Source organism: Rhopilema esculentum, chromosome 7 (genome assembly GCF_057945365.1).
Source record: "Rhopilema esculentum isolate cy_ngs chromosome 7, ASM5794536v1, whole genome shotgun sequence".
NCBI classification, from domain to species: Eukaryota; Metazoa; Cnidaria; class Scyphozoa; order Rhizostomeae; family Rhizostomatidae; genus Rhopilema; species Rhopilema esculentum.
Genome location: NC_142821.1, coordinates 198,783 through 226,637, shown reverse-complemented (window position 1 = coordinate 226,637; position 27,855 = coordinate 198,783). Strand labels below are relative to the sequence as shown.

The 27,855-nt window shown below is 37.3% G+C and overlaps 1 protein-coding gene across 2 annotated transcripts; it reads right to left on the bottom strand.

Moving 5' to 3' along the window:
- Positions 1–158: 158 nt before the first annotated feature.
- On the bottom strand, positions 159–27,855 carry LOC148959901 (adhesion G protein-coupled receptor G6-like). 2 transcript variants are annotated; one of them, XM_089109189.1, is made up of 12 exons: positions 27,636–27,855; positions 21,237–21,530; positions 10,889–10,933; positions 9,324–10,418; positions 7,797–8,026; positions 7,533–7,679; positions 7,205–7,299; positions 5,917–6,386; positions 5,349–5,598; positions 4,330–4,595; positions 3,419–3,485; positions 159–2,287 (listed from the first exon to the last, which is right to left on the bottom strand). In XM_089109189.1, exons 2-12 carry the CDS (start codon positions 21,292–21,294, stop codon positions 1,750–1,752), a joined length of 3,261 nt encoding a protein of 1,086 aa, XP_088965315.1. In that variant the 5' UTR covers positions 21,295–21,530; positions 27,636–27,855; the 3' UTR covers positions 159–1,749. The 2 variants fall into 2 exon arrangements, with proteins under 2 accessions (XP_088965315.1, XP_088965316.1); XM_089109190.1 differs by having other exon boundaries at positions 5,373–5,598; positions 27,636–27,844.

Genomic DNA, 27,855 nt, shown 5'->3' with positions numbered 1-27,855 from the left:
AAATCAAAATAAAGCTTTACGTAGAGTAATTGTAATAGTCACGCCTTCTGCTGTTTCAAAGACCGTAGTTTTATCAGTTTCACCCCAGTAGCGCTTGCTCTCTACGTTTTCTAGAAGAAACGCTTGAATGACTTGAGAGAGAAAAAATAACATCAAGCTCACTGTACTTTTAAGAGTTATCTTTTGCTTTAAACAATAACATGTTTCATAATGAACAGTAAATCGTAATCGATATTTATATAAAAGATTTTCCCAGCGCAATGCAAGGTAAAAGAATGGTATTAATAAAAAAGCAACTGCTTCGCTTTGGCTTTATTTGAAAGTTTTACCAGTCACAGACAATTGCTTGCTCCTCTGGGAGCTCTGGCTACACGACAAAATATTCTCCCTCGAATGAGATGCTAGCAAATATTCGCAGCAAACGCATGTAACAACATATTGGCAGTTTCTAAAAACGTAAAACAGCAAAATATTCCCGCATAGCCCCTTAAATAACAATTTTTGACATACAAATTATTACCCAAATAACTGTGCTACTTAACGTGTCAATACTACATTACAATACGAAGTTATGGCCTCGGAGAACTAACGCAGTCGAAGGAGCGATATTGCAGAATTGAGGGAAGTCTCTCTCTCTTTCTGGGTCTGTCTGATCCTAATGGCTATGCTCTTTGAAAGGCGACGTTTCAAAACTTTTTTAAACTTGGAAGCAAACATCAAATAGATATGTGTCTCGTTAGTTTGTTCCATTCATTCATTCATTCATTCATTCAATCATTCATTCATTCATTCATTCATTCATTCATTCATTCATTCATTCATTCATTCATTCATTCATTCATTCATTCATTCACAATCAGTCTTTTTAGTAACATTTGGAAATTTCTCTCCTGTGCTAGTCAAAACTTAAAACTTCCAACGAAAAAATTGAGACATTGTGGGGCTTGCATTAGGCCCTTAAATTTGCATGAAATTTTCAGAGTCGTTGGCTGTGGAAACAAGGCTCTTTTGGAAACTGTTTAAAATGGCTATGATTTTGCGAAAAGACAAATGAAAAAGATCGAAAACTTTCTATGACACGACCTTATGAAATTTCACTTACTTGGAGTAACTATAATGTGTTTATTTCATTTTTCATTTCTACCTTTACATTCCTGTTCGTTTTTCTTGCTATGTTGGAACCATGATTGGAATTTCATCCCTATCACGTATTCTTCAAATCTAGGTACCTTGACAACGGGTTATATTCGAAACGAAGTGAGCCATCAAATACTGCTCACAGTACTATTTCGAAAGCTTTTGCTTTTTATCCACTTTAACTTGAGTAAATTGACCCCGTTTTTATTCAAACCAGAAACAGCCTTTTTACACTTCACCAGAGCTACTGCAGCGATTTTCTCACAAAGATGACGAAAAACGGATTATGGTAGCTTGAATTTTGAAACACAGGATAACATTGACCTCTGCCTTCTATAATTGTTGTTAAAACTTCTTTTACAATTCTACATACAGTCACGGCAGATAAACAAATTTCCATTTTGAAATCTACCGAATGCGTAAATTGGTTCGTTCTAAGCATTGTGAATCTATAATGTAGCCTTTAATCGTTTTAAGCCAAGACCCATGGGAATTTTACCCCAACAGGAAACATCCCCTTCTTTGTATGCTGAACCGAGCGCTCTTCCTTCCCACATCAAACAAATGGTTATTGTTGTGGTGTTATTTGACTTATTCCGACTTTTATGCTGTTTACGGGGGCGGTGAGTACAGATTGGAACGAGCCGTTAAATGCACTTTAAATTGGCTGTCCAATGACCCGTTCTTGCGAATCGAATCCGAGCGCAAACTGTCTGTTTTGTTGTAAGTGACTGAGTCGAAGGAACTATCCGTTCTCTTTGTACCTGCTGATGTGCTTGTTGTCGCTTTTCTCTCTCGATACGTTCTGAATTTATCCCGCCATGATTTACGGACATTTTCGTTTCTAACACCGTAAAAGACGAAGACAAAGAAGCCTTGCAAAGAATTCAGGATGCAGAAAATATACTGAAAGGCGACGATGTCGTTGCCTATCACAAAGAAACCAAACAGCCACGTCAGGCTAAAGAGGAGAGCGAAAGCAGCTATGATGCGAAGGCGGTGGATGGCGTTGATGGCGTTGTGAGGATAGGCCTTTGAGCTTTTGTTCAAAGCAAGCACGATCGAGACAATTGAGAAGACGTTGAGCATCAACACCACACCAACTGGTGCAATAAGAGTGGTGTAGAGCGGCATGCCCTTTACTGCGCAGCTAAAACAAACAAGAAAGCTGGTTGACAAAAAAGCTCCCAACAAAAATGTCATCAATAAAAAGACATGTGGCATGAAACTTTAATTGGCACTAAACAGTTACTAAGGGCGCTTACCTCGTCTGCCAATCAACAATTGCTCAATAGATAAGCGTTATACCACCTAGAGCTCATTGATAGGTCAACAACAAATGTTGCCAAGCTTGGAAGAGATATATTCAGAAAACACAAAGAAATTGGAAATTCTCCTGTAAACTGAATCGAAACTCCATTGCTAGGCAAAGATTTTCACTCATTGTACGCTATTAAATTTCGCATTTTTTCTTTATATCTATTATTGCTGCTGTTGTTTAATCTGCTGCAAATTATTACTTATGATGTTTGTAAGAAGAGCCAATCGAATAATGGCAGCAGCTGATGTAAGAGTTGCTCTTTAACGATGTATGTATTTAGATAAATTCATTTTTTCATGATGATGATGTTAGCAATTTTTAGTTGATAGAAGGCTTAAACCACTTTACGATATGTTAATTGCCTTTAAATTTGCATATTGCTGTGTTTGCAAAATTGCACCAGAGCTTGAAGTTTCTGAAAATAAGCCAGCGAAATCGAAAAATTCGCAAATCGGAGCGTGTATGTATGCTAAATATTTCAAAATGTTATAAACCTTTGAAAATGTTTTAACAAATCTGTTGTATTTACTACGATGAAGCTTTGTATGCCGGGCAAAATGTTAGTTAACTTATAATCCAATTTTAATAATTTAGTTTTTCATACTGGATTTATTAACTTACATTATATTTGGTTGCTTCTCGTTGTTTTTAGGGTATTCCTACATATCAAATATTTCGTTCCAAGAGGTCTTACCCGGTGTCTTTTCCTCTGCCATGCATATTCAAAAGGATAATTACCGAAAAATGTGATGTGTAAGAATCTGAAGCATTACCATCACAAGTTATTACACAAACTTAGCAAAGTTTTGAAATAACTCGAGGGAGACAACATAATTGTTCTTCAGCTTATTAAAGTGTGCATAAAATTTAAGCAGACTACAACAGGGATCTACAAACAAAACAAGATATCAGCAAAAACAACAAATAAAACGTTTCTTAGACAAACATTTATGAACAAACCTTCGATCGTCTCCGTATTCACCAGCCCAGACAGATATACCAATGATTGGAAACAACAAGGGGACCACTACAAGGAAGAAAATTTCTCTTTAAAGAAAATTACAAATACTCGACAAATAAAACTAGATTTCAGTTCATTTCAAAACCGAAATGTACAAAAAGTGGAATAGCGTCAGAGTGTTAAACGTTTTTAATCTTTCTTCCACGCCTACCCACCAATAACACATAGGCACACCCAACTCTTCCAAAAAGAGCAATCACAGTTGATAAAGTCACGCTACACCAATGTGTGGAAGCACAAGTTTGTAAATTGTTCACAAGAAGCAAGTTTTTTTATTCAATCACGATAATGATAGTGATAATGACAGTGGCGGAAATTCGGTCTTTCAATTTTTTTTGGGGGGGGGGAGGGGAGGGGTGGCTCAGGTCAGCGATTTTCTGACAAGATAGCATCTTGGATCATGCCTCATTTTAAGGAAACTTTATCACTGCATCTTTTGATGAAAATAGATGATTTTTGGGCGAAACCTTTAAGAAATACATCCTGACCACGCCCTTTAATTTAGTTGCTGGAAGAACAATCCAATAATGATTTTTGATATCACCATCGAAATCTCCTGTAAGGCAATTGATGATATAAGAGGTCATGGATGCTGAGCCCACCCATACCCCATAATTTCTGCCACTGGACACGGACGAAATGCAAAGGTAATAAAATTGAGAACAGACTTGTTTTCAAACAAATGAAAACACAAAGATACAGTTAAAGAAACTTCCAATTGACTTTTTTAATTTGCACTTTCGTTCCCCATTTTATTCCAAAATGGAGCTATAAAGAAAATCTTGTTACAAAAGTAGTCCGATAAGAAAACTGCTTCATGAAACGTTCCTGTCAAAATAAAGAGACTCACCCCAACCAAACATGGCTGCTTTAAACATGAGATCTTGCACCTCTGACTTCATTGGTAAGACAATACCTCGATACGAAAAGAAGCCCTCTACACCGCTCCAAGACAAAACACACAGTATTATGTACTGCAGGAGAAAGGCAACAGCCTGGCACCCTTCTCGTGGAGAGGTCTTTTCTATTCCAACGAGAAAGACGATCTGTAGGAATATGAGAGCTGAGCACAAATTCATCAAAATCTTTGGTGGTAGAGCATTGTCTCTCAGCTTGCTAAAATTAAAGAAAGATGAGCTAGTTTATACTAAACATGAGTCTGGAATCGAATGATGCTGAAAACAAATAAACGAGAAGTTAAGGATAATCATAGTGGATCGTGCTCTACCCAGAAATTCGGATTAGTAATGCAAGAATATAAATGCAAAACTGCCATCGAATTTGATATTCTTTGAAACTGAATCATCGGTTTGCATCAATTTACATAAAAGCAAAGCGGCCAAGAGTGATTTCAATAGAGGCAATCTTCCGTTACAATAACTGGTTTCACGACGCTGACTAAAAGCGCCATTTATATCCTAGCCAATTGGTTTACTGGTCCAAGATCAATTTATACGAAGCAATTAATCAGGAAATAACTTTTTCCACAAAAACCAGATAAGTGTAATATCGCCAGGGTTAGTAAAAGCGTTATTTATAACTGTAGCTGCAAGCCAAAATTACCGCAAAACAGTGAGCCTAAACTGAACGGCAATTAGAAGTAAAAAGCATCAAGTTACTAGACATTAAAAATAAGGAAGGTGGGGTTAAAAGTCATGCAGGACCAGAAAAAAGCGGTTTTAAACTTGGAACTTTAAGATTGTTGGAAGCTAATTTCAGAACTCAAATATTTGTTGAGCCACATTAAGATAAAATACTATCATAAGATTAAGTAGAATATAATAAAAAAGTGATCCAATGTCACGGTGAGTTGATGAAGAATTAAGTTATTAAGATTGGTACATGCTACATATGGTGCAGCCAACATACTCGTTCAAATCAAGATAGACATACGGGAAAATGACATAGCTGATCAGAGTGAACAGGCTGCCAGCCAAAGATATACCAACACCGATATAACTAATCAAAGTTAGGGCGATTTGGTTGGCCGTGCTCTCTTTCGGGGTTTTTGCGCCGAGCAATACAGCAAAATTGGTGAGGTGATCACAATGGCAAATGGCTTTTCCCTTTTCTGTTCCATGTAGCCTGCATCCTGCAGTTGACCAACCTCCTTGACCACCTGTGACAATATCAATGACACTATGAACATCTGCACAGTACACTTCAAGTTATTTAAAGCAGAAAGTATTTATACCAGCAAGCCCTTTAGAAATAAAAAACAGGCTCTAGAAAAAGTGGTAAAAGGGTTCTGAAACAAACACAATTATCAATAATACAAAAAAGCTTTTTTCTTCAAAGATCTGTCAGCTACTCTCGGATACTTGGCTCTTGCTCCAACGAAAATACGGTCTTTGATCCACCCTTGCAAGCAAATATCTTTGCCTAAGTTTAATTCTTTAAAAACAACGGCAACAAAAGTGTGGAAAGTGTTGCTCACCAAAGTAGTTAAAATCCCACCAAACACAAACCGTATCATTTAAATTGGTGCGGTTATTCATTGTGAATTGCGTCACAACCGGATCAAGCAAACCAAAAATGCTGGTGTTTCTAACTTCGGCTGAAATAACTCTGCTATTCAGCCTAGACATGTTCCTTTCTTGAAACAATTTCCCGTGTTCATATGCAATAAAAATCAGTTCACTTTTTTCTCGCTTCAGAGATGACAACAAATGTTGTGGAAGATGAATAGCAGCATCGGGATCGCTGACCGTGTTCCCCGAGCCTCGCTTCATTGACAAAACTCCAGTGCTGCTGTTTTTCTTCGGGGCTTTATAAGTGAGTGTGACTCCTCGAAAGGATGATTTGCTCTCCTGTGCACCAGCAAGTGCAAAACCTCTCTTTGCCATGGAAAAGTTTGTTTTATTTTTCAGCATAACTCCACAAACAGTAGAAAGGACAGTCAGCATCCTAGAAATAACCAATCAATTTTAGAATCGGCCAGTGGTAGTGAGGCAAGATCCGCCAAATAAGCTTCTTGAAATCTTGTTATCGTATCATGCATGTTTAGTTCCAAAATGTATTTGCGAGTTTTGATTGAATATTTTATCAAATACACGAAGAAAATCTCGAACTTACTTTAGGCGAACTAACGTTGCAACGAAAATCACTAGAAATCTAGCAAACAACAGCTGCTATGATTACTTCTTGGTTTGGTGCGCGATAGACCACTTTCCTTGGAATGTTTTTGGCGCTTAAAATTGGAAGAATAGTATAAACACCCAGATTGAGCGACTCTTGATACTGCAAATTTAGTTAACCGCCTAAGCTACGTTTGTGAAGAGGCAATAATTTACCATGCTGCGTAATAAATCCTTTTGTATAGGAATTGTATAGAACGTACTGTTAAAAAACCTGGTTACTTAAAGAGCACGTTTAACCTGATCCAACCACTCGGGCATCTATTCAGGTATAAATGGCAATAATCAGGTGTCTCCAGTTCATGTAACCCCAATAAATGGTTTTATTTCTTATACCAAACGATATCAACAATGAGGAACCAAAATAGAAATGAATCGTAGGTCAAGCTAGTGTTTTTAAGGGTGCTGCTGAAACCTCAGATCTTACAAGGGTTGAGAATGTACTTGCATGGATGTTTGGCATTTACAGCCAACAAGGCCTAAACCTCACAAAAAGTTTCACAAGAATATCACAAAAAGTATGATGCAAGAATACATTTTTCCATAAACAAAAGAAGCATTGGAATATACTGTTACTTTGAAAATTACCTTTTGGAAACATTCTTCTGTTTCTGACCTGCTAAAAGCTGACTACCAGAAGCTTCCATGCAATTATCAACGGTATCGAGAATGGCATTTGCTACCTGAAACACATAATACCACATTGCAACAAATCTAGATGTTTTCACCGATTCTTTTCAAGGTCATAAAATCATTAGTTGTTAGGTAAAATATTGTGTAGAGGGATAAAGCTCAAATAAAATCGCTTTGCGGCTTTGTGCTGCTTTGCGGTCCACGCTTTCCTCCCCGTTTGCAACGAGGTAATCAAAATGAAATTTTAATATAAATCTTTAAGACCCTGGCCAGAGAAACGCACCTTTTCATCAGCAGCAAATACAGTAAGTTCTTCCAAAATATCGGTCACTTGATCCAGCTCAGCTGCGCGTAAAGATCTTGGCTGCTCCGCAGTTAAATTCTTAACCTTCTGTGAAGCAAGCGAGGCATTCTGGGCGTTGATCTTACCCTATCAAAAAAAGAATCGATTGCAAGCTTGTTGTTAAAGGCAGCCCCCCTGAGCCCCCTAGCACTACATCCCTTATTACGAATTCACATAGCAAATAGTCTAAAACAGACTACGAACCTTTGAAAGCTTGCCCAGATCTTCAGATCGCCTCTGGCCAACTGTCATACAGCTTTTCGTGTCAATAGGACCCCATTTTGAAGGTTTGTTTGGCAGTTTAGAACACCTACGGGTCACATTGCCGTTGAAGTTGGTGCAAGGTAAGGTTGCTATAGAGTCCCCAAGCGTCACAGGCCAAGAGTAAGTAGAGTTCAGAGACGAAACAAAAGTCGCTTCAGATGGACACATGGCTGTTAGAATAGAGCGGAATCAAACATAGCATAGCAATGGCAGTAGATATTTGTTTAGATGAAAATTATCACTTAAGATAAGAGTTAAAAGAGTAGGCAGTTGGAAGAAGTCAAATGATTGACTTTGTATTGACCAATCCGAGCCCTCTATTCTCTGACGTAAATCACGAATCATAATAAATCATAATCATAATAATCACGAAACTTATTCATTCTACACTTAAAAATCGAATTTCTTATGCTTGATTTCTACACACCGAAGTAAAAAGATAACCCGGTTTGCTTCACCATACTAAACATGTCGTCAATGTTTACTATCACAAAATCGGTTTGGTAATAACCAGGTGCGGATCAAGCCTGAATTCTGACCTATGCAAAGGTTGTCAGAAAGAGAAGCCACACCATTGCATAGGTCAACTCTGATTCCTATTGGTTGGCTGAACCGCTGCAGAGGCAAGCTCAACTTCTGATTTGTTAAATCAAATCTCACCTATGCTCGCGCCAAAGATTGCAGAGGTGAAGTACACTCTGATTGGCTTACAAGACATTTGCAGAGGTCAAGCAAGCGGTGATTGGCTCTCGATGGACAAACAATTTTTTAGATTCAGAAAATACGGACCAGATAAATGCCTAGAATCGCTACTCGACTATTCTGTGCAGAGGCTGAAAGATAGTCAACAAAATATATGCCCTGTCTTCTGCATGTTGTTGGAATCAACGGGGGCGGCAGATCTAGGACGGACGTTGCTCAAGAATTTGCCAAAGGAAATTTTGGTTAAAACTTTTGATAGTTTCCATTTTATTTTGTTGTTGTAAAAATCTGACTTATGCTTCTGCATAGGTTGCTGTAGCCTGGATCCGCCTCTGATACCTGTTTTTAAGTGGCCAGGTTGCAATGCAATTTTTCACAAGGCTAGGGTAATTGGTTTACATACGAAAGTGTATTGCCTGATGCTGGCAGATACATTTTGATCCATTTCATTCCCTGGACATCGAGAAAAAGGGCCACATTCTGAGCTAGAAAAGAAGTACTGAATATTGCGCATACACTATTCTTAGAAACCTATCCTTACAAGGGCAATTAGTTGAACTATACATCTCAGTCTTACAAGTTTTTAAAGACATTTTACAAACAAATTTATAGCCAAAAGAAGGCGAGCATGGTTGTCAAAAGTATTTCAAATCAAAGCAAGCTCTGGTTAGCCCTAATCTTGCAACATTTCATATGCAACAGTAGAAGTGAAATCTCCATCATATCAAAGTAGATTATCAACTCCGGTGAAGTCAGTACACTTACCAAAACATGCTTCGTAGTGACTGACAGGATCATTATTTCCTTTTGATGCGCAGCGCCCTTTGGAGAAGTTCTTTGTCCAATTATCGTAGAGCACCAAACAACTCGTATTTGAGCAAAATTCGTAAGTAGAAATGTAGACCTTTATCATGTGGGGATCAACAAAAGCCTCTTTTCCCCTTCTGTGAAGCTTTATCGTAACATACGAAGCCTCTTTTGGCAAAAAAGCATCTATCCGAACATGTGTACGCTCTTCTCCTAGCAGAACCTGAACTTGCTTAACTGGCCGGGCCTTTCGTATCATCGTTCTATTGACAGCGTAAAGAGACAGTGTTAAACGATCACCCTTTTTCAATATTCCATGTTGATTCTGTAGCAGGACATAGGCAACTTTCCAGATTTTATAACCAAGAAAGGTTCTCAAGGGGTATACAAAAGTGAAATTGCGGCCCAAATTGTTGCCTCGCAACTCGCGGTAATTTGGGTTACATACTTGGAGGCGACTGCGCAACAAGTTAGCTGCAGCACATGGGTCGATTGTTGTCGTCTTCATCTTTGTGGATGTTTTTGGTTTGGTACTGGTTGTCCTTGTTGTCTGCGCTGCAGTTGTTTCAATTCGTTTTGTTTTTGTTCTTGCTGTACTAGCGCTGACAGATGTTGCTGTTGTTCTTATGGTTGCTTCAGTTGAAGTTGATGTTGTTGTGACAGGCGAAATGGTGGGTCGAAAGCCAACAATGAATAGAAATGAACATCGTTCACTGACGTCACTCAATGTCTCCACTTTAACTTTTATGTAGATCTCTGTTGTATTTGGCACACTTGCAAAGTGGCTCCCCTCCCGTATTTCTATTCTCCCCGTATCTTTGCGTATACATATGAACCTTCGTTCATCCGTATATCCCCGATTGTCGCAACCAAAACTAAGATTTCTGTTACCATCGTTGACGTCGAAATCATTCTCGTTATACTTATATTCTATTATCGAGAAGTGCGTCATTGTTCCAAAAAATAAAAAATCTTTTTTTATATTTAATATCAGCTCTCCATCGGGGAGTCCTGACGGCAAAGTTTTCTGGGTAGTTTTGCCTGTGCAGTCACCTAATAGAAAAAACCAGATGAAAAAACGTGCTGCGGATTATTTTTGTATACCAGGAAATGGGGTATATACAAGAGCAGTGATTAGCAATAATGATGTAAACATTTCATTTTTAATTTAACTGAATCTAAAATCTCACTATTAGCTACAAGGTAATTTGCAATAATTTGAAATCATCATAGGGGCTTGGAGACCTGTGAGAAATAATTTAAGAAAAAATCTTGACAAGCTAGACTTGCACCTGTCGATAGATGCTCTGCAAAAAGATGTCTTCTTTAGACAGCACGAATTATCCGGTAAGTCCTCGATATAAACAAGGAAAGAGCAATAGTGAACTGTACAGAAGGATAGCAGTAAGACGAGCAACTGAATGCTTCCCATTCTAGGCCAATGAGAAACATAAATTTAGAAAATTGGCCAGCTGTTACATTGTAAAAGCCACATGAAAATAAGAAAGCATGTTAATTCGTACGCGATGTTTCGCTGCTTCTTTGTCTTCGAAGCCCAGCAGTACTGCCTGAAAGAAAATATAAAAGCCATTTAGCCCCGTTGTTTTGGTGACAAATTTAAGGTCAAGATGAAAAACATGCAGTTGATTATAGATCCCATACATAGAACAGTAATATGCCAACTTTCCTAGAATCTAAGCTCAGGAAAAGTACTAAGTTTCTTGAACATCTTAGCTGATTTCAGTGCTTAAAGTTTCTTAGCGGTGTTTTAAATACCAAATGCTAAAGCGCTACTTACTACAATCAAAAGGATGTAACATAAGATAGCAAAAAGCAGAAATTGGTACTTCGTTCAATATTCCGTGTAATTGACCTGGAATAGGTACCTTATGGTCTAAGAGAATTATTTCCATCTCTTTTTCGACAGAATCAGGTTCTAGAAGCTTTTTGGTCGAGGGTGATTAGAACTGTGGCTTTGGTTTCTTAATCTTTTGCCATTCTAAGAATCGTTTATAGACAGTTTCTTCTAAAATTTCGTGTTGTTAGGTTACACGTTTTTTGTATAAAAAAATTTTTTAAGAAAGTTGTACTCGGTTCTTCAAAAAGTTAAAAAAGTTCAGGGATGGATTTTTGAAACATAAGAAAGTTGAAAAATTCAGATATTCAAAGTTTCAAAAGAAATTGTGGTGTAGTAAGAGTGAAATATTATACAGTAATGTGATGTGCTGAACAGGAACGACGAATACAGTATGACGTTGAGGGTTTTTGAGAAAAATAGCATATTTAAAGGATTTCATCTTCTCCATCACTGCGCATGCTTAGTAACATAAAACTTTCCAATTTTACGTTAAGAAATTAGGAAATAGCTATAAGAAAGTCTGAGGGCTGGGGTTGAAAAACATTTCTTATATAAAAGAAAAACGTGTAGACGAAAACTGTGTGCTTTTTAGCAATGGCAGAACAACCATCCTTCGGTATCGAAGAAGCTGCACCATCACTGGAAGGGTGAATACAAATTTCAGCGTCCCAAACGGAAACGAGGCAGGTTATTCAATAGTCCTTTCGAGGCTTCTTTTCAAAAAACTAGTTGAGAATACCCCCGGTTCTAATTGAAAAGACCGTGTCGTCGAGTGGCTATTAAACTGTTCAATAAAAACACCTAGCAACTTGATCATTGACCCGTCATCAGAAACAAAGGGTCTTTTGTAAGGAACATAATTACGTCATACAAATGATAATAATCGAGTTGTTTATTGTACTGACATTCCGAAGAAAGAGGAAATTAACGTTCCTGATGGTCGTGACCACTGTAAACATTTAGATGACCAATGTAAACATCCAGACAGACTTACAAAAATTGAACTGCAATATTCTGATCACATGATAATGACATTTTTCCATTAGATATTTCAAATTGTGCTAAAAATGAAAGGGTATTTAATCCAGTCCTCTTTGATCTCAGACCTGTGCTTCACAAAGGATTGTCTATCGTGTGCGGTTTCCAAAAAAGTCTCCCAAAACAGAAACTTTTTAAAAATGAAATTCTGCCGTTGGCAGTAGCTTCAACCGTGATATTGCATATTGAATGTCAAAAGTGTAGATTGTGAAAGAAATAAGAATTTGGCTTGTAAGACAATTTAAAACTTGACTTACTCACCATGGCCACACCAATTAATCAGTATAAGAAGGTTAGTTATCAATTGTCACCTGTTCATTTTATAAAAAAAATTGTTCAAAAGTCTTACTATCTGAAAGTTTTTGCATCCGATCTTTTGCATCCGATCTTTACTGGAAAAGTTATAGAGCAATATCGAGGTTTCTTTTTCGAGATTCTGGTCATTCTCTTGCAAAAAAATGTTTCATTGTTCTGCAACACATTGTAAATGATAACACTCGGAGAAATGTTTCTATCAAAATTTAAACATGGAAAACGATATTTTCGTCTAAGCGAACGGTCATTCCCGCTTTACACAGGAGCAACAACACAGCCTCTTCTCATATTACACAGGAACAACGAAAGTCAACTGAAATCATTAAAAGGGCAAATGAAATTCTACGAATTCTCCCCTCCTAAACCAGCACAAATTGCAATTAATGTCTGCAAATGCAAACGATTCATGATTTGGAAGATCTTGAGAGACTGAGAAACAATCATTTTAGTAGGTTGAACTCGTTTCTTTAGACATGGCTGTCTTTTCTCGTTGTTTTTTCAATTGTTGTTCGAAACCGTAATCCTCGACGGGGCTTAGAAGAAATTTGTATATTAATGTAATTGCTGCAATTGCTTCATTAAGCTGCCACCTTCTGTTTTGTACCTTATTTTGAATCACAATTCAAGATGCCTTGAGACATTTCGATTACAACTGACGAACTGATGCAGTAACATGTCTATTGTCAACAGTACGCCCTTTTCTGTTTAAACGCATAGATTCCATTCAAACAACTAGCGCCGCTCGGCTTGACTGCTAGGATTAAATATCCAATTGCTAAACCGAAATTGTGCTTCACTCCCGCCTTAGTGATCACCTTTTCTCGTTTAATCACTTTTGAATTTTACATACTATATGCTTTAGGAAGAGAACCACGAAGAGCCCTCATATATCGCCGGACCGCCAAATTTTCAGTATTCTTCGAACTTAACTGCAGTACCATACTTGAGTGACTAGGACATTGATGAGCAACTGCCTCAAACTATTGACTCACGCTATTTTACTGTACCTGAACTTAGTTCCCTCAGATATGATTCTCGTGATCTTTCCATTCTTCATACAAATATAAGGAGTTATTCTTTACACAATGATGAACTTACTAATCTATGTGTTCAATTTTGATATTATAGGAGTTTCTGAGACATGGAATCTAACTCAAAATGAAATTTTAACAAATGTCAGCATTGAAGGATATAAACATTACGACACTAAATCGTCAAGCCAAAATGGAGGTGTATGACTTTATGTCAAGAAGTCTTTGAATTCAAAATTATGCAATAACCTCGGCCTAAATTGTGATGAATTTGAAGCAGTTTGGGTAGAAATAGATAATAAACTTGGACAATTTTTCTATTCTGCTGCATCTCTAGACATCCTGGTTCTGACATTGAGAAATTTAATGAATGTCTTTAAGGTACTCTTCCAAAAGTAATCAATGAAAAGGTATTTATGATGGGCGATTTCAATATAAACCTTTTAAATTTCGATTCTCACGCGCCTACCAATGATTTTGTCAATACTTTCTTCTCGTACAACTTCTTGCTTTGTATAAATCACCCAACAAGAATTTCTTATAACTCGTCGATAATAATTGATAATATTTTCATAAACTTAACGGATTCGGAAATTACACGTGGAAGTATTCTGACCTAAATTTCCGACCATTTCACGCAATTTCCAATTCTTAAAAACGCTAATAAGGAATACAATAGGTCAGTGACCTATAAACATGACTACTCTTCTTTTGACGAGAGGTCGTTTATTTCTGACTTTGATAAATTAGAATTGAGCGATATTGATAATGATACCGATATTAATGGAAACTATAATAAATTCTCTCAAGACATTGATATGCTTGTTGAAAAACATGTACCAGTTATAAAGTGCACAAAAAAGAATCAGAAATAAAAGCGAAACCTTGGATCAACAGCAGAATACAAAGAAAGATGCGAATTCGTAATCACATGTTGAGAAAGATGAAAACAAATAGATCGGATAGCAATCTTCAACTCTACAGAAAATTCAGAAATCGGGTAACAAATGAGATAAAAAAACAAGCTAAACTATTTCCATGATTATTTCTCTACAAATTGCCAAAATATGAAAAAACTGTGGGTAGGCATAAAATCAATTATTTCTAACAAAGGCGCTTAACAAGGTAATCTAGCCTTTACAATTTGGTTTTCAAGAAAAACATTCGATTGACCATGCTTTGATCAGTATGGCTGAAGCAATAAGAAATACTCTTGACAACAGGAAATATGGATGTGGAATATTTATCAACCTGCAAAAAGCCTTTGATACTGTTAGCCACGATATTTTGATTGACAAACTTGAACATTATGGTATCCAGAGGATATGCCCTGGCTTAGCCTGGGTCACAGACCATCTGTGACGCAGGCTACCCTGGCTTGGTTTCGGTCCTGCCTTTCAGAAAGACATCAATTTGTTTCAGTCAATGGCGTAAATTCTGAATTACTAAAATCACACGTGGTGTTCCACAGGGATCTGTACTAGGATCGTTGCTTTTTTAATTTTTATCAATCACTTGCCAAATGTCTCAAAAAATTGAACTTTTACCTTTTTGAAGACGATACAAATATTTGTTACGAATCCAAATCAATATACGATCTTGTTAGAAATGTAAATACAGAATTTAAAAAAAAATGTGCAAAAATGGCTTGATGCCAATATACTTTCATTGAATATAAGTGAAACTAATTACATAATTTTTCACTCTTCCAGCAAAACTATTCCATCCGACATCTTAATTAAAATTGGTGAACAACATATCACCAGGGTAAATCATGTAAGATTTTTGGGACTTCTTCTGGATGAACATCTTAGTTGGAAAGTTCACCTAAATGAACCCTCCAAAAAACTGGCAAGAACATGCGGAGTTTTTTTCAAAATCAGACTATTTTTACCAACTGATTCTCTAATATGCATCTACAATTCTCTATTTATGCCATTTCTCCAGTACGGTATCATTGTTTGGGGTCAAACATTTGCCTCATACGTTGACCCTGTTTTCAATCTGCAAAAAAGAGCTGTTAGAGCAATTTCACATGAAAAGGCCTTTCCCATTCAACACCAATCTTCAGAAGTCTGAAGCTACTCAGACTTCATGACATATTTAAACTCCGCCTTTTAACATTTGTTTTTGAATCAATAAACAAACAAACACCGAGTTGCTTTAACAATTTCTTCCCACTAAATATTTCAGTCCATCATTATGAAACAAAGCAGTCTTTCCAAAGAGATATCTATCTAGATAAAAAAATACGCTTCAATTAGGCTTTAAGTCCATTCGATATATTGGAGCGAAACTCTGGAACGACCTATCGGCTGACATTCGAGACTCTACCTCTAGGTTTTTAATCAAAAAGAATCGAAAACATCACTTGCTAAATGCTATCTGAATGTCTAAATGAAATTTGTATTCGATACGTTTAAAAAATTTTATTATTTAAGCTAGCAATTTAGCATCGCCTTTGGGTCTATGGTTCTGATAGACGACAGGGGGCCTCTCATCTCGTTAGTTAACCAACTTTGTGAGCTCCTCCTTAAGAATTCTACTACATCTAGCTGCATTGTGGTGTTGTTTTTTCTCTTTACTTTTTTACCAAGTGACCGCTATAATAATAGTTAACCAATTTGTGTAAAGCCCCCCCCCCCCATTCCAAAAATTGCTCCCGCGTCCCTGTTTTAGCAAAATCATCAGTATCCTTTGAGTAGATTGCTTAGGGTATTAAGAATGCTCAAAGGAAGAAGAATGGCCTAACTGCTTTGGAATCTGATGGTGGTAGGAGATTTAAAAGGGTGGTATTCAAAAAATATTATAAAATATCAGGAGGCTGGAGTTTACCAAAGCAGGAGAACTTGGGTTGATCGCTAACTCAATTATCTGGGCATTTGTTGACTGAAATTGCAAAATGTAACCGAAGCTATTAAACCCAACCTCGAATGTTTTATTCATCAAATGCGGTAATCATGCGCCTTATATCATTGACCCACGACTAAGTCGCTATCGTTCTACACCAAAATCTGTCTGATACTTTTTATCAGTTTCAACCAAACTAAAAGAGCTGGACATAGGCAGGGAGTTATCACCACTTCGGTAGAGGCATATTTGCATTTTTCATTCTCATCAAAGAAATTAATACTTAAAAAAGAAACAAACTGATTGGAATTTTGATTAACCGAGGGCCTTTTTTGCTTCTACGCAGTTCAACATCATGAACTTCCATGCAGTTTTAATTTCTTTGTAGACATAAAGGTAGTGAAGCTATAATTTTCAGACCTACTGGCCTTTATTTATGGTCTCGTTTGCAAAAATTCAAAATTTACTGATAGCATTTTTATGCGCTCCGGTTTGGATGTACCAACAAACTATAAGTACAGATACAATTCTTACATAATTTTTCAGCTTGAATTGTAGATTTTATGACTTTATAAAAGGTTGAAACTTATATATCAGGGATTTGAAACCTTTCAACCTTGATCGCTGATGACTCTAGAATACCTTTTTAACTTAATGACGTCATGAAATCAATATCACCAGCACTAGCATTATATCGGCCCTGTAGAACAAGCAGCACAGGAAATATCAAGTACTTTCATTGGTGATTCTTGAAACAAGTTGATTGAATGAACACGTGATTCAGTGACATCATTAAAGGGCAGATATTTATTACGACGTTATCGATATTGAAAGAAGCGACCGCCGTGTAATGAAATACCTTTGGCTTCAGACTTAGCTCGGAAAGCTGAAGACAAGTAAACTGCTTCATTCGGTTCACTAAGGGATAACATAAGTTACGATATGAAGAAGGCAAAACAAAGCATGGTTAGAGAAAAAACAGGATACTCGAGGATATTCTCATCTCCATAGGTCAATCAACATAAAAACCGAAAAATAAAGCCCTATAAGAACAATCTGTTAAGGCCACACGAGCATCACGCTCATGCGAATAGTAGATTATTACACTATAGTCCTAGTCAAAAAAATTCAGGGATCAACCATGAAACTGGACTTCATGGAACCTAGCTAAAAGCTAACCCTTCAAAAATTGAATTGATTGTGATGCCCAAGCGGTTCTAACTAGTAAAATGCAAGCATTTCCGTTCGTCTCGAAGTTTATATGACGTAAAAAGCGTAGGAAGCTTGTAAATAAATAACACCGCCGCTTATATTCAATTTAATCGTGTGTGAATGAATCATATAATGCTCCTCCTGCCAATGACGAAATTCTTATTGTTGATTCAGAAGAATGATATATCGAAGGATTACATGACTGAAGCACAGTGATTGAGGGTTACAGGGACACAGGAAGCAATTGAAGGCCTTTTCAAACTTCATCAACCATTACTATCGGGAGCTTTCGGACAGAGCCATCCCTGATCTTAATAATGGTCATTCGCTGGGCTTGAACTTTGGACGGTTTCTATGCACTATGCATCAATGAGACCGTATCCTCTCAGTATGAGAAGTGTTGAATACTTATTTTCACTTTGTTAACTTGTATATCGCAAAATAAGTGCAAAGCAAAGCTGATCCTTATGCTGCTCGTCGAAAATATTTCTCTCAAAAACCAACAGCTAAAGGCAAAAAAAATTAGGCCTACACAGAATCCAACTCCAGTCTACGAGTTGCATATGAGATACCAGATAATGGTTATTTCTCGAACCTATGTTCCATTTTCTTTAAAGTCACTTCATATGTAAAATCAGGGTTTTGATGATTAATTGGCAGCACTAGTAAGAACAATTTTGAACCGTTTTACTGTCATGTCTACTTTTAGTGTCAGTGCCTATTTCCAGGCACCGTGCAGCCATTGTGTTCGCAGGGACTATAGCCCCCCCCCCCACTTTTCTGCAATAATAGGCAGGAAATTTTTTTTCTCCATCAAGGTTCACGCTAACGCATTTTTGGATAGTTAACTCTATGTAGAAGCAGTTCTTTTTGACAGTGAACCTTTTTTGTTCATTTTCTAGATGTTTTATCTTGTTTAATGGTATGATGTATTTTCTAACTTGTGTTAGCTTGGTGTTTTATTACCCTTTTTAAAGTTATTGATATCTTCTCTGAACCAGATTGTTTTTAAAAATTCAGTAGAAATAAGCAAGTATTTTCTAGAAGGGGTATTTTCCGGCGTTCTTTCGGGTAAACCCATTTCAGCCCCTCTTACTAGACTGGTGCGCGGTCCCTGCCTATTTGTGCGTTAGTCTTAGTAGCATGAAGAGTTGTAGCTTTGTAAACAGCTCATTCTTCCAATTCTTAACCCTATAGAATAATTGGCTGGTTACCAAGCTGGTAAATTGCTGTTGCTTTGTTTCAGAGCAGAGATGGTAAGTAGAATTGGCAATAAACACAGATGTTCATTTGTCAAATATACGCATAAAAATCTGATTGAATTATGAATTTATTTTCTGGCAGTGTGCTGCAACATAAAATTAGTAGTGTGATGGAAAAAATCCGAGCTTCAAAAGTTCTTATAGCAATTTACTGTGCAAAACTTTGCCACCAATCCAGGATTTAAAGTTATTTCGCTTTCTTTTAGCAAATACAACTGTACCCTGAGATAAGGACGATTCTAGAGATTTTAAATGTAAACATTGTGTAAAGGTCGTTCGTTATAGAAAAACATGAAAGGCTTAACGTAAAAGTAAAATGTGTTAAGAAAAGTTTTATCCTTAGTATAATATCAAGTGTGACTTCTAAATGAATAAGATTGTTAAAATCCGAAATTCACCGAAAGGTCAGGTTGTCACCAGAATAAGTGGTCTTGCAATGTCAATATTACACGAAACAAACAGCATGTTTTGAAAATTTGTCCGACAGAATATTAAAGGTATTTAAAAATTTGTCTTGTCAATAAATCAATATACCAAAGGTTTTTTGGTAATAACAATAAAACTTTCAAGTATATTTAAGTGGACTGTTTATAGCTAAAACTAAAACGCATCTTTTCATTCGATTTCATTAAGGAGTAGTTGAATGGAAATGGAATTTTATCAGGCCAAATTGGTTGGATCACTACTATTCGGAGGACACAAAAACCTGGATAAAATGAACTGATTCCAAACGCATATTGAGTGCAAGATGTCATCTTTCTTAAATGGGCCAGTCAGTAGTCTGTTAGCTTGAACAAAGAAATGGAGCAAGTACGGACGCTGGATTCAATCAATCGATTCAGGAATTAAGCAGCTCAGCTCCTAAGGAATTCCAAAATTCGATAGTAAGAATAATTCTTGATGGTTAAATACAGTATTAATGGTCCCAATGCTCCTTCCTCGCCTTTGCTATAAAAGAGGATGGAGGATGACTGGGAATGTGTTGGCTAAAAAGTTTTGGGGTCAAAATGCTAAAAGCCAAGAGCAAGATGATTCATTGTATGATTTTAAGCACGTTTTCGTAGAGAGATAAACATGTCATCTGATCACTCGCGCATTTTACTTTGAAAATTTTCATGAAATGTACACGCAGCGATAGCTTGGCATGGAAGTTGCAGCTTGTTTAGTAATATTATCCAGGAAAGTAATAATTCCACATCCGTTTTTGTGGTTTCAAGTGGTGCTAGCTTTTTTGATTGATCTCGAAATAATATTTCCGGTTGTTACTTCTAAAGGATAATGCCACTCCTATGAAGAACAAACAACAAAATACTTAAAAGACGCTGCTGACGATTTGAGTGCTTGCCATTCCCAGAAAACAACTTCAAATCAATTTCATGGTAATTTGGTCATGATTTTCAGCATTTCTACAAAGGCAGTCTGTCCCCAATTGTTCTCAGAATTTCTCTTCATGGCCACGATATTCATGCATCGTTGGTTTAATGCAAAAATAACCCATCTGAATGAAGAACCACCATAGCGTAACTCTCTCTCTGAGTTGTGAATTTTGTTTTAGTGTCAATCGTCCAAGTCAGTTTCGATGTTACAAAGGTTAGACCACTTTTTTGTCGTGCTCACCTACAATAACTTCGGACGCTAAAAATCCCTAAAATCGGACGCTAAAAAGGCAAATGAAGCCCCTCTAAAGGCGAGGCTTTAACTTAGAATTAGCCAATCACGGAGGGGACAGACTGCCATTTACAATTTTCAAATCAAGCGTTTCCTGTTTCATGTTTTCTTATGAAATTTGTTGACGCCAACAAGGCGCTGTTAAATTTGTAAATGAGCCACGCGTGCAACGTACGGTTATATGCACAATAGATGGACAAAATACTGCAGCCAAATTATAATGACAATGACTGTCTTTTCGATACGCGCACATAAACAAAATTCATTTTTTCTTCCTCAAAGCAAGTGATTGCGAAATGTAGATCAGACTCAGAAAAGTTGCCCATAGCTTGCAAAACAGGAAAGAAATTGCTGTCGATGTCCCTTGTCCAGCTTCCCACATGCGCTCAAGTAAACAATGACTGTTGTTAAATTGGCTATTGCCGCCAGAGCTGACCAAATTAAATGTGGCCTGACTGCATCCTTCAAATGCAACAATGGCATTTTTCAAAGTCAGCGAATTCAAACTTTCGAGCGTTTTATGCAGTTGTTCTTGCTGTTATAGCCTCCAAATAAAACCAGCAATGATTATCATTCAGAATTAATGACGTTTTGCCTCGGAGTATCATAATTACACCACAAAAAGTACAACACTCACCGTTTAGAAATAAGACCACAAATACAAGAACAAACTCTTTAGAAAGTCTTTCTTCCATTGCTTCCTCGGAGACTTATTCCAACCCTTTCTGACAAATGACTCAAGTCTCTATGGTGCCGCTGCAATCAATGCTTTGTTGAAAAGGGAAGAATCAAACTGCTTCCTTGGCAGAACTTTTCCTTTACAACTTGCAAGTTTCTGACTGGATTGCAGTTTCAATTTAATCACCAAATTTTGTTGCGCGATCAATCCGACATTTGTTGCTTGACGTTGTTTCAGAAAGCTTCGATGAATCTAAACGGAAGATATCGTACATATAACTACAGACAATTACAGAGCAGTCAACCAATTATTTTTAATAGACGGGGGACGCAATTGGTTAATTGAAATAAGCCTCATTTTCAAACAACTTTAGAGGAAGAGGGGTGTAATGTAGGGACAATCGACAACTGTGGTTAACTTGGTAAACCCACACAAAGGACGGAGACATTCTTCGAATAAAACAAGATTACAGTGGTGTAAATAACTTCAATAGGGTTCAGAATAACAATGTTACATGTGAATTTCAGACAAAAATATTCCAAATTTAGAACATCTTTGGCAATGAAGAGATAATTTATGTTGACTGCCTGAGATAAGAGAGCGGGATGCTAGTGTAATCACAGCGAAATTTATATACTAGGGGGAGGTGGCTAGAGCTGCCTAATCAGTTGCTTCTCATTTACTATTCTGCTACAAAGAAAACTGCATACAGTTAAGCTATTGATAGGAGCTACAGTCCAGCCCCACCCGAAGGAAAACTCCCCTCTTTCAATGGCCCTGATCAAATAATTTTGTGCAGGGGTTCCTTTATCAAGTGTATTTCCGATTTAACCGGATGCAAAACTGACTTCCTCCTTCTCAAAAGTTTGTGTTGATGCTCCGTAAATTTCCAAAATTTAATATTTGCGTAAGTGTTAATTTTAAGGTTGCCTAATAGATATCATCCCATGAGCGCGGGAACTGAGTTGTCCTGCAAGTTTTAGACTAACTTTGCTTCAAAAGAGAGTACAGTGCATGCAATTAATTGTTCTCATGATCTTTTCGTCCTATTTTCCATCTACAGCGTCTTAAGTACGCATGGCATAGGCATCCTTCATGACAACAACCATCCAAAGCATTCTCCATAATTTTTGATTAGTTAATGGAGTGTCTGCCTTAATGGAGCGTAGTTTTCGATGAAAAAGGGCAATTGTTCAAACGAAAATATTGCTATTGATAAAGGTACGGTTGTATTGTACCTCTGAGGGTTTTTATGTGGTTCTGTTACCTAGGGTATGCTGCGACTGCAGGGCCGTCGCTAGAGATGTCAAGCTATACACTTTTTTTATAAGAACACTGAGGCTCGATTTGCCCAAAAATAAGAACGAGGCTAGAACATGCTCAGCTTCAGTTAACAGTTAGCAAAAGTTAACATAACTTAGGAATACTGTTCTTTTGTCAACTTCAGGCTGTTCCTCAATTTGCCGACTGAATGTAGCTTTTTACTTGATTTGCCGACTGAGGTTTTGCCAGGGGGATTTGCCGCACCCCCAACGTACCTACGGCCTTGAAGAGCGTCGTGCAATATCATTCTCTGGTGAATTAGCAATGAAATTACGTCTTGGCTTTTTCGATTACTCTCAAATTTTCCGACTAATTCAAAGAACTTAAGGGGGCGCGTGACAGTTCCCTCACCCCTGATGCTTACGTGCCGGCTTCTATAAGAAACCGAACCCTATGATGGCCACAAAGTTAAAAAACTATAGTGCTGATCGCACAAAGCCTTAGGGAACTGGTCGAAAATGATAGTTCTAAAGGTGGCATAGAAATGACTTTTTCGATAAAAAAATAGAGCTTCCGGTTCAATTGACATGATATTATAAGAAATATCATGATCTCAAGTGCATATTTTTTGAAAAGCTACGCAGTGGCGAAGCTAGCCCATAATAGTTGGTCCGGCCACGTCCTAATTCAATATTATATTTTCCTCAAATTCTGTAAATGCAAGTTTTAAACTGACGTTGTGAAATATTAATGACATAGTCTTTCTTTTGAGTATCAAGCCCATAACTCAGCCAACAGCTCTGGATCAAGTTATAAGACACACAATTAGGATGCACCCAATTCTACCAATCGAAGCAGCTCACTCTAAATTTTAAAATGCACCAATAATATCACATACGATCAATTTTTAAACTTTCAAATTAAAATCAAAATTACGTATATATTTGCAGGTTATATTTCCAGGGTTCTTTGGAGCAACAAATACTTTCGCTTTATCACATGAAAGCAGTGAAAGAAGTAAATTTTCAAAGAGAACAGAAGCTGCAGGATGAGGTGAGTTAGTTGGTTATGAAAGGTGTTTTGTCCTGACGATAAATGGAAGCACCGCAAGCCAATTTCTATATTGGCGAATCAATTGTCATTGACTGACGCAAAGTAATGAATAATTTCGTTGAACTTCGGGTCTGCTAATCCGTGCCTTTAGATTTACCAGATTGCAATTATCATGACACAATCAAGAAGTCAGACTTTCCAAAACAAACGTTTTGACAACGGATTAACTGCTAATTTCATGTTACCCTCAACTTCAACAAGAAACGGATTGAAAGCATCATTTCTGAAAACCGTCTAGCCCCGTTGACACATCGCAAACATCTAGCTCGTCTAGGATAACAACTAGCCCAAACTTGGCCAATAAAGTAGAGACCGAGCCACAGTTTGCATATAAACCCGGGCCGGGCTCTTGTCTGCTTTTAAGCAGGCGCAGTAAGGGTAATCGGCTAGCTTTCTGCCGAATGATATGAATAAAAAAGGTTAGAGTTTTCAAAACGTTTTTAGACGTGCAAAACGTTCTAGAATAAAGATTAAGAAGGAAAAATCGCAACCTGCGCTGGTCTTTGTGGGCAACTTCTTTCAAAAAGAAAGAAAAGTCCGCTGAAAGAGATAAAAACCAAAACCCGGTCCAAGATAAGTTCTTACCAAATTGCCATTGACAAGGCCCAGTCTAGGCATGGGCTTAGGCAGCCTTTCCACTAGCCTGGGTTAAAACATATCCAGGTTAAAAGTTATCCGTTTCTACGTCGCGTTCCCACTAACCCACTTGAAAAACGGATAAGTTTGAAAACGGGTCTCAAAGTGGGTCAGTTTTTACCCGGGTATCTTTTGACTCACCTGCGAGTTAACGGAAACGCCGAACCCGGATAACTTTTGATCCACCTGCAACAACAGCAACGTTTAAAAATTGAGACGGCGCCAAAAATAAAAAAACAAAATCCTGGATGTCGATGTTGCTTCCATTGGCCTACAACGATAAAAATTGAAAGATTTTTGATGCAAATACTGATTTCTCTTACAACTTTTCACCCTGGATACATTTTAACCCGTCTTAGTGGGAACGATCAAAAACAGATTAAAAACGAGTCAAAGAAAAGTGCCGTTTCCATTGACTCACTTTCAAACGGATATCTTTTAACCCGGGTATGTTTTAACCCAGGCTAGTGGAAAGGCTGCCTTAGTCAACCTCAGAACTTGGGCCAAACTAGCCCAGACCATGCCCAGATTCTCTGTGTACACACTAGCTCTGGCCTTATCCAGGTAGCAACTAACCAGGGCCTAGCCTGGGTTTTTTCGCACTTGCTACGAATGTGCGATTTCAAAAGGTGAGAAGCATTTGAAATAGATGAAAATGTTTTAAACGTAAAAATGGATAACCTCTTCTGTGGATGTTGCTTCTCTTTAACATTCAATCACTTTTTAAATACTACGCACAGTGCCAGATGGAGCCAAAAATGCGCCTGATGCTTCAGCACAAAAAACCTATTATTGGGCCTATTCAACCTCGGGAAAATTCTCTTCTGTTTTCATCTGAACCTTTTTCAGGAATTGGCCTAATGCAGCACCAACAGCATCCATCTCAATTTGACCCTCTCTAAGTATCCCCTAAAAGCAATGTCTTTCAAGATATAGAACAGAAAAGCGGAAAGGTAGTATAATTACGTACTTTTTCACAGTATGAATGTCGAATAATGGCTAAAAGTTACCAAAGGTTTATTTAATAATATATTTTCAAACCAAGTCAAATAACAGAAATATCCCTCAGAAAATTCATCAAAATTCTAATAACCAACATCTAATGAACATTCAGCCTTTAGCATAAAAGGATTAATTATTGCTTGAAATATGGCCAAGAACATTACACAAATGTCTCGTATTTTATTTTCCTTCCTTCTGTTGTTTCATCATAGCTTAACCCCCTCAAAAGGTGAAAAGGGTTTAATGAAATTCTGCTTTTTAATCGTAAAATATCGTAAATGCCAAAGGATGCCAGGTAATTAGGATACAAGGGGCTACAAGGTCTGTATTTTCAAGATACTTGATGAATTCTGAACCGAATATATAACATTCAAAGACATCATCTTTCTTTAACCGTCCGATAACATGAATGAAAGAAAGAAAGATCCGATCCGGATGGACTCTGGGTTGTCCGATCTACTCAAGTTTTGGCTAGGCTTCAAAACATATAAACTGAAGTTTTGTTCGTTTCTTATCTACGTAGAAAAGGGTGCTAAGTCTTTTTGCTTTGATGTAGATCGCTTACTGCCTCTGTGAAATAAGAAAGCTGATCTTGCGACACAATTCTTTGTTGAAAGTCCGTAGCAACGTACGAGACCCTCTGATAACAGATGTGTTCTCCTGATAAGGTGCTCTAGAAGGCCTTAAATACCTTAATAACCCCAACCTGAACATTTGTCTTCTAGATATTTTTGCTTATACAGATTCATATGTTAAACTCTATCAAGGTACGCTTTGCCTTGAAAAGATTCTCCCCTTGTTTGCCCATTGAACTGTCCTCTTAAAACTATCTGAAACCATCAAGCTGACACATTTTTTGGAATTCTATACCCCTTGAGGACTCCAGCTCCTTTGTAACATTGTGTGGAACCAGTTTTCAGTCAGGCGAAAGACTTCGTTAGTTGGCGGACAACTGCCATGGCCACATAACCTCTATCTGGCAAAGTCTCCTTCCCCTATGCCTTATGTGCCAAACTCAAGGCCCGCGGGGCACATCTGCCCCGGCGTGTATTCATATCTGGCCCGCGAGATCATTGGTATTATTGTGTTTATATAGTGTATTCAATAAATGTCTATCCTGTTCGGCCCGCGACTTCAAATGTGTTTTGGATTTTTTACTTTTATTGCTTCTTGCTGTCAGTAGGCATCTAAGAGAATGACTTTCAAATTATTATTTCGAGAATGATTGGTAGACGTTCAAGTGACAATTCTTTTCTCACTTGAACCTTCGAATATCTCAACTATCAAACTTTGTTTCTCAATCTATTGATCCTCAGACTTGAAAGATATTTTATACTTTGACTTGATGTTGGTTGGTTCGCTTAAAAGCAAAAGCCAATTAAGTTCATGTAAAAGTTAACTATGTAAAAACCAAGGAGCTGGTATCAAATTAAAAAAATCTCACTGTTTTATTCGAATGTTAAAATTTTTCCATCGCTTACGATCACCAAAGTCTGGTCCTTACTAGCGACAGAAACACGAAGGCAAGCATCTTGAGCTAATAAATCAGGGCTTGACACAAGCAGAAACACGACCAGAAACACGAGCAGAAGCACAAGCACAGCATAAAAATATCGAAACCTTCCCTTCTCCAAACACATGTGCTTGTTTGCAGACATTGAAAGCACAAGCTCAAATTATCTAGAAAATTACGTTAAGCCTTGTCTAGACCCTCTCCAATTGCGCATAGGACATTCGATAACGTTTGTTCTTATCTCGCTAGTGAAGACCAACCTTATATTTGTTGGCTATTTCACCTTCTATTGGTCGTTATGCACTTGAGCAATATCGTTTAAGTTACAAAATATTTTACCTTTGATAAAAGAGCTACAAAATATTTTACCCATCCCATATTTTCGACCTCTTGAATAAATTCATTGAATATCATGTACAAATTTGACGCACAAGATTGTCATTCTCTCACTAAAGTCTCATTACAGCTGACAAAAATGGTCAGCTACTTCAAAAACGATCACTACTGCATCAAATATGCAGCTCTTCCCCAGGAATTTATTACGTATCAATTTTTACGAGTTTGGATAAATATTCATGAACCTTTCAATTCAAATACGATTTTCCTTGTAGCCGATGATCATGCCTGCTTGAGAAATTCTACATAAATATCTATTGTTTATCCTCGATTTACTTTTAACATTTCAAATAAAAGCTGGATATGTTCCTGAAGACCTGTTAGTACACTTGTTGAGAAAAACTGAACTAGAGTACCCTGAGAATGAACCTTACCAGTCCTACCCTAAAAAAAGTTAATAGAAAACTATGCATAAGTGTAAAATTTCAACCAACCGATGTCACCTTTAAGCGCAAGGCTCTCTTCTCTGTAGTCACCAAACTGCAATGAAGCATGAATGACAACTGGCAACTATCTTGATGATCTCATGCATGATTACATAGCATTGCAAAGACTAATTTCCTGTCTCTATCCGACGACTTAGCTTGGAGCTAATAATTTTTCGAGGCAAATTTTCATTAAATATTCATTGCCAATTCTTTAATCCGGTTAATC

Coding starts and splice junctions, on each gene's coding strand:
- LOC148959901 (XM_089109189.1), bottom strand. CDS start 21,294: ATGGAAGAAAGACTTTCTAAAGAGTTTGTTCTTGTATTTGTGGTCTTA. Junction 6,387..7,204: donor CAGAAGAATGTTTCCAAAAG/GTAATTTTCAAA, acceptor GGTTATTTCTAG/GATGCTGACTGTCCTTTCTA. Junction 2,288..3,418: donor GAATACGGAGACGATCGAAG/GTTTGTTCATAA, acceptor TGTTTGTTTTAG/CTGCGCAGTAAAGGGCATGC.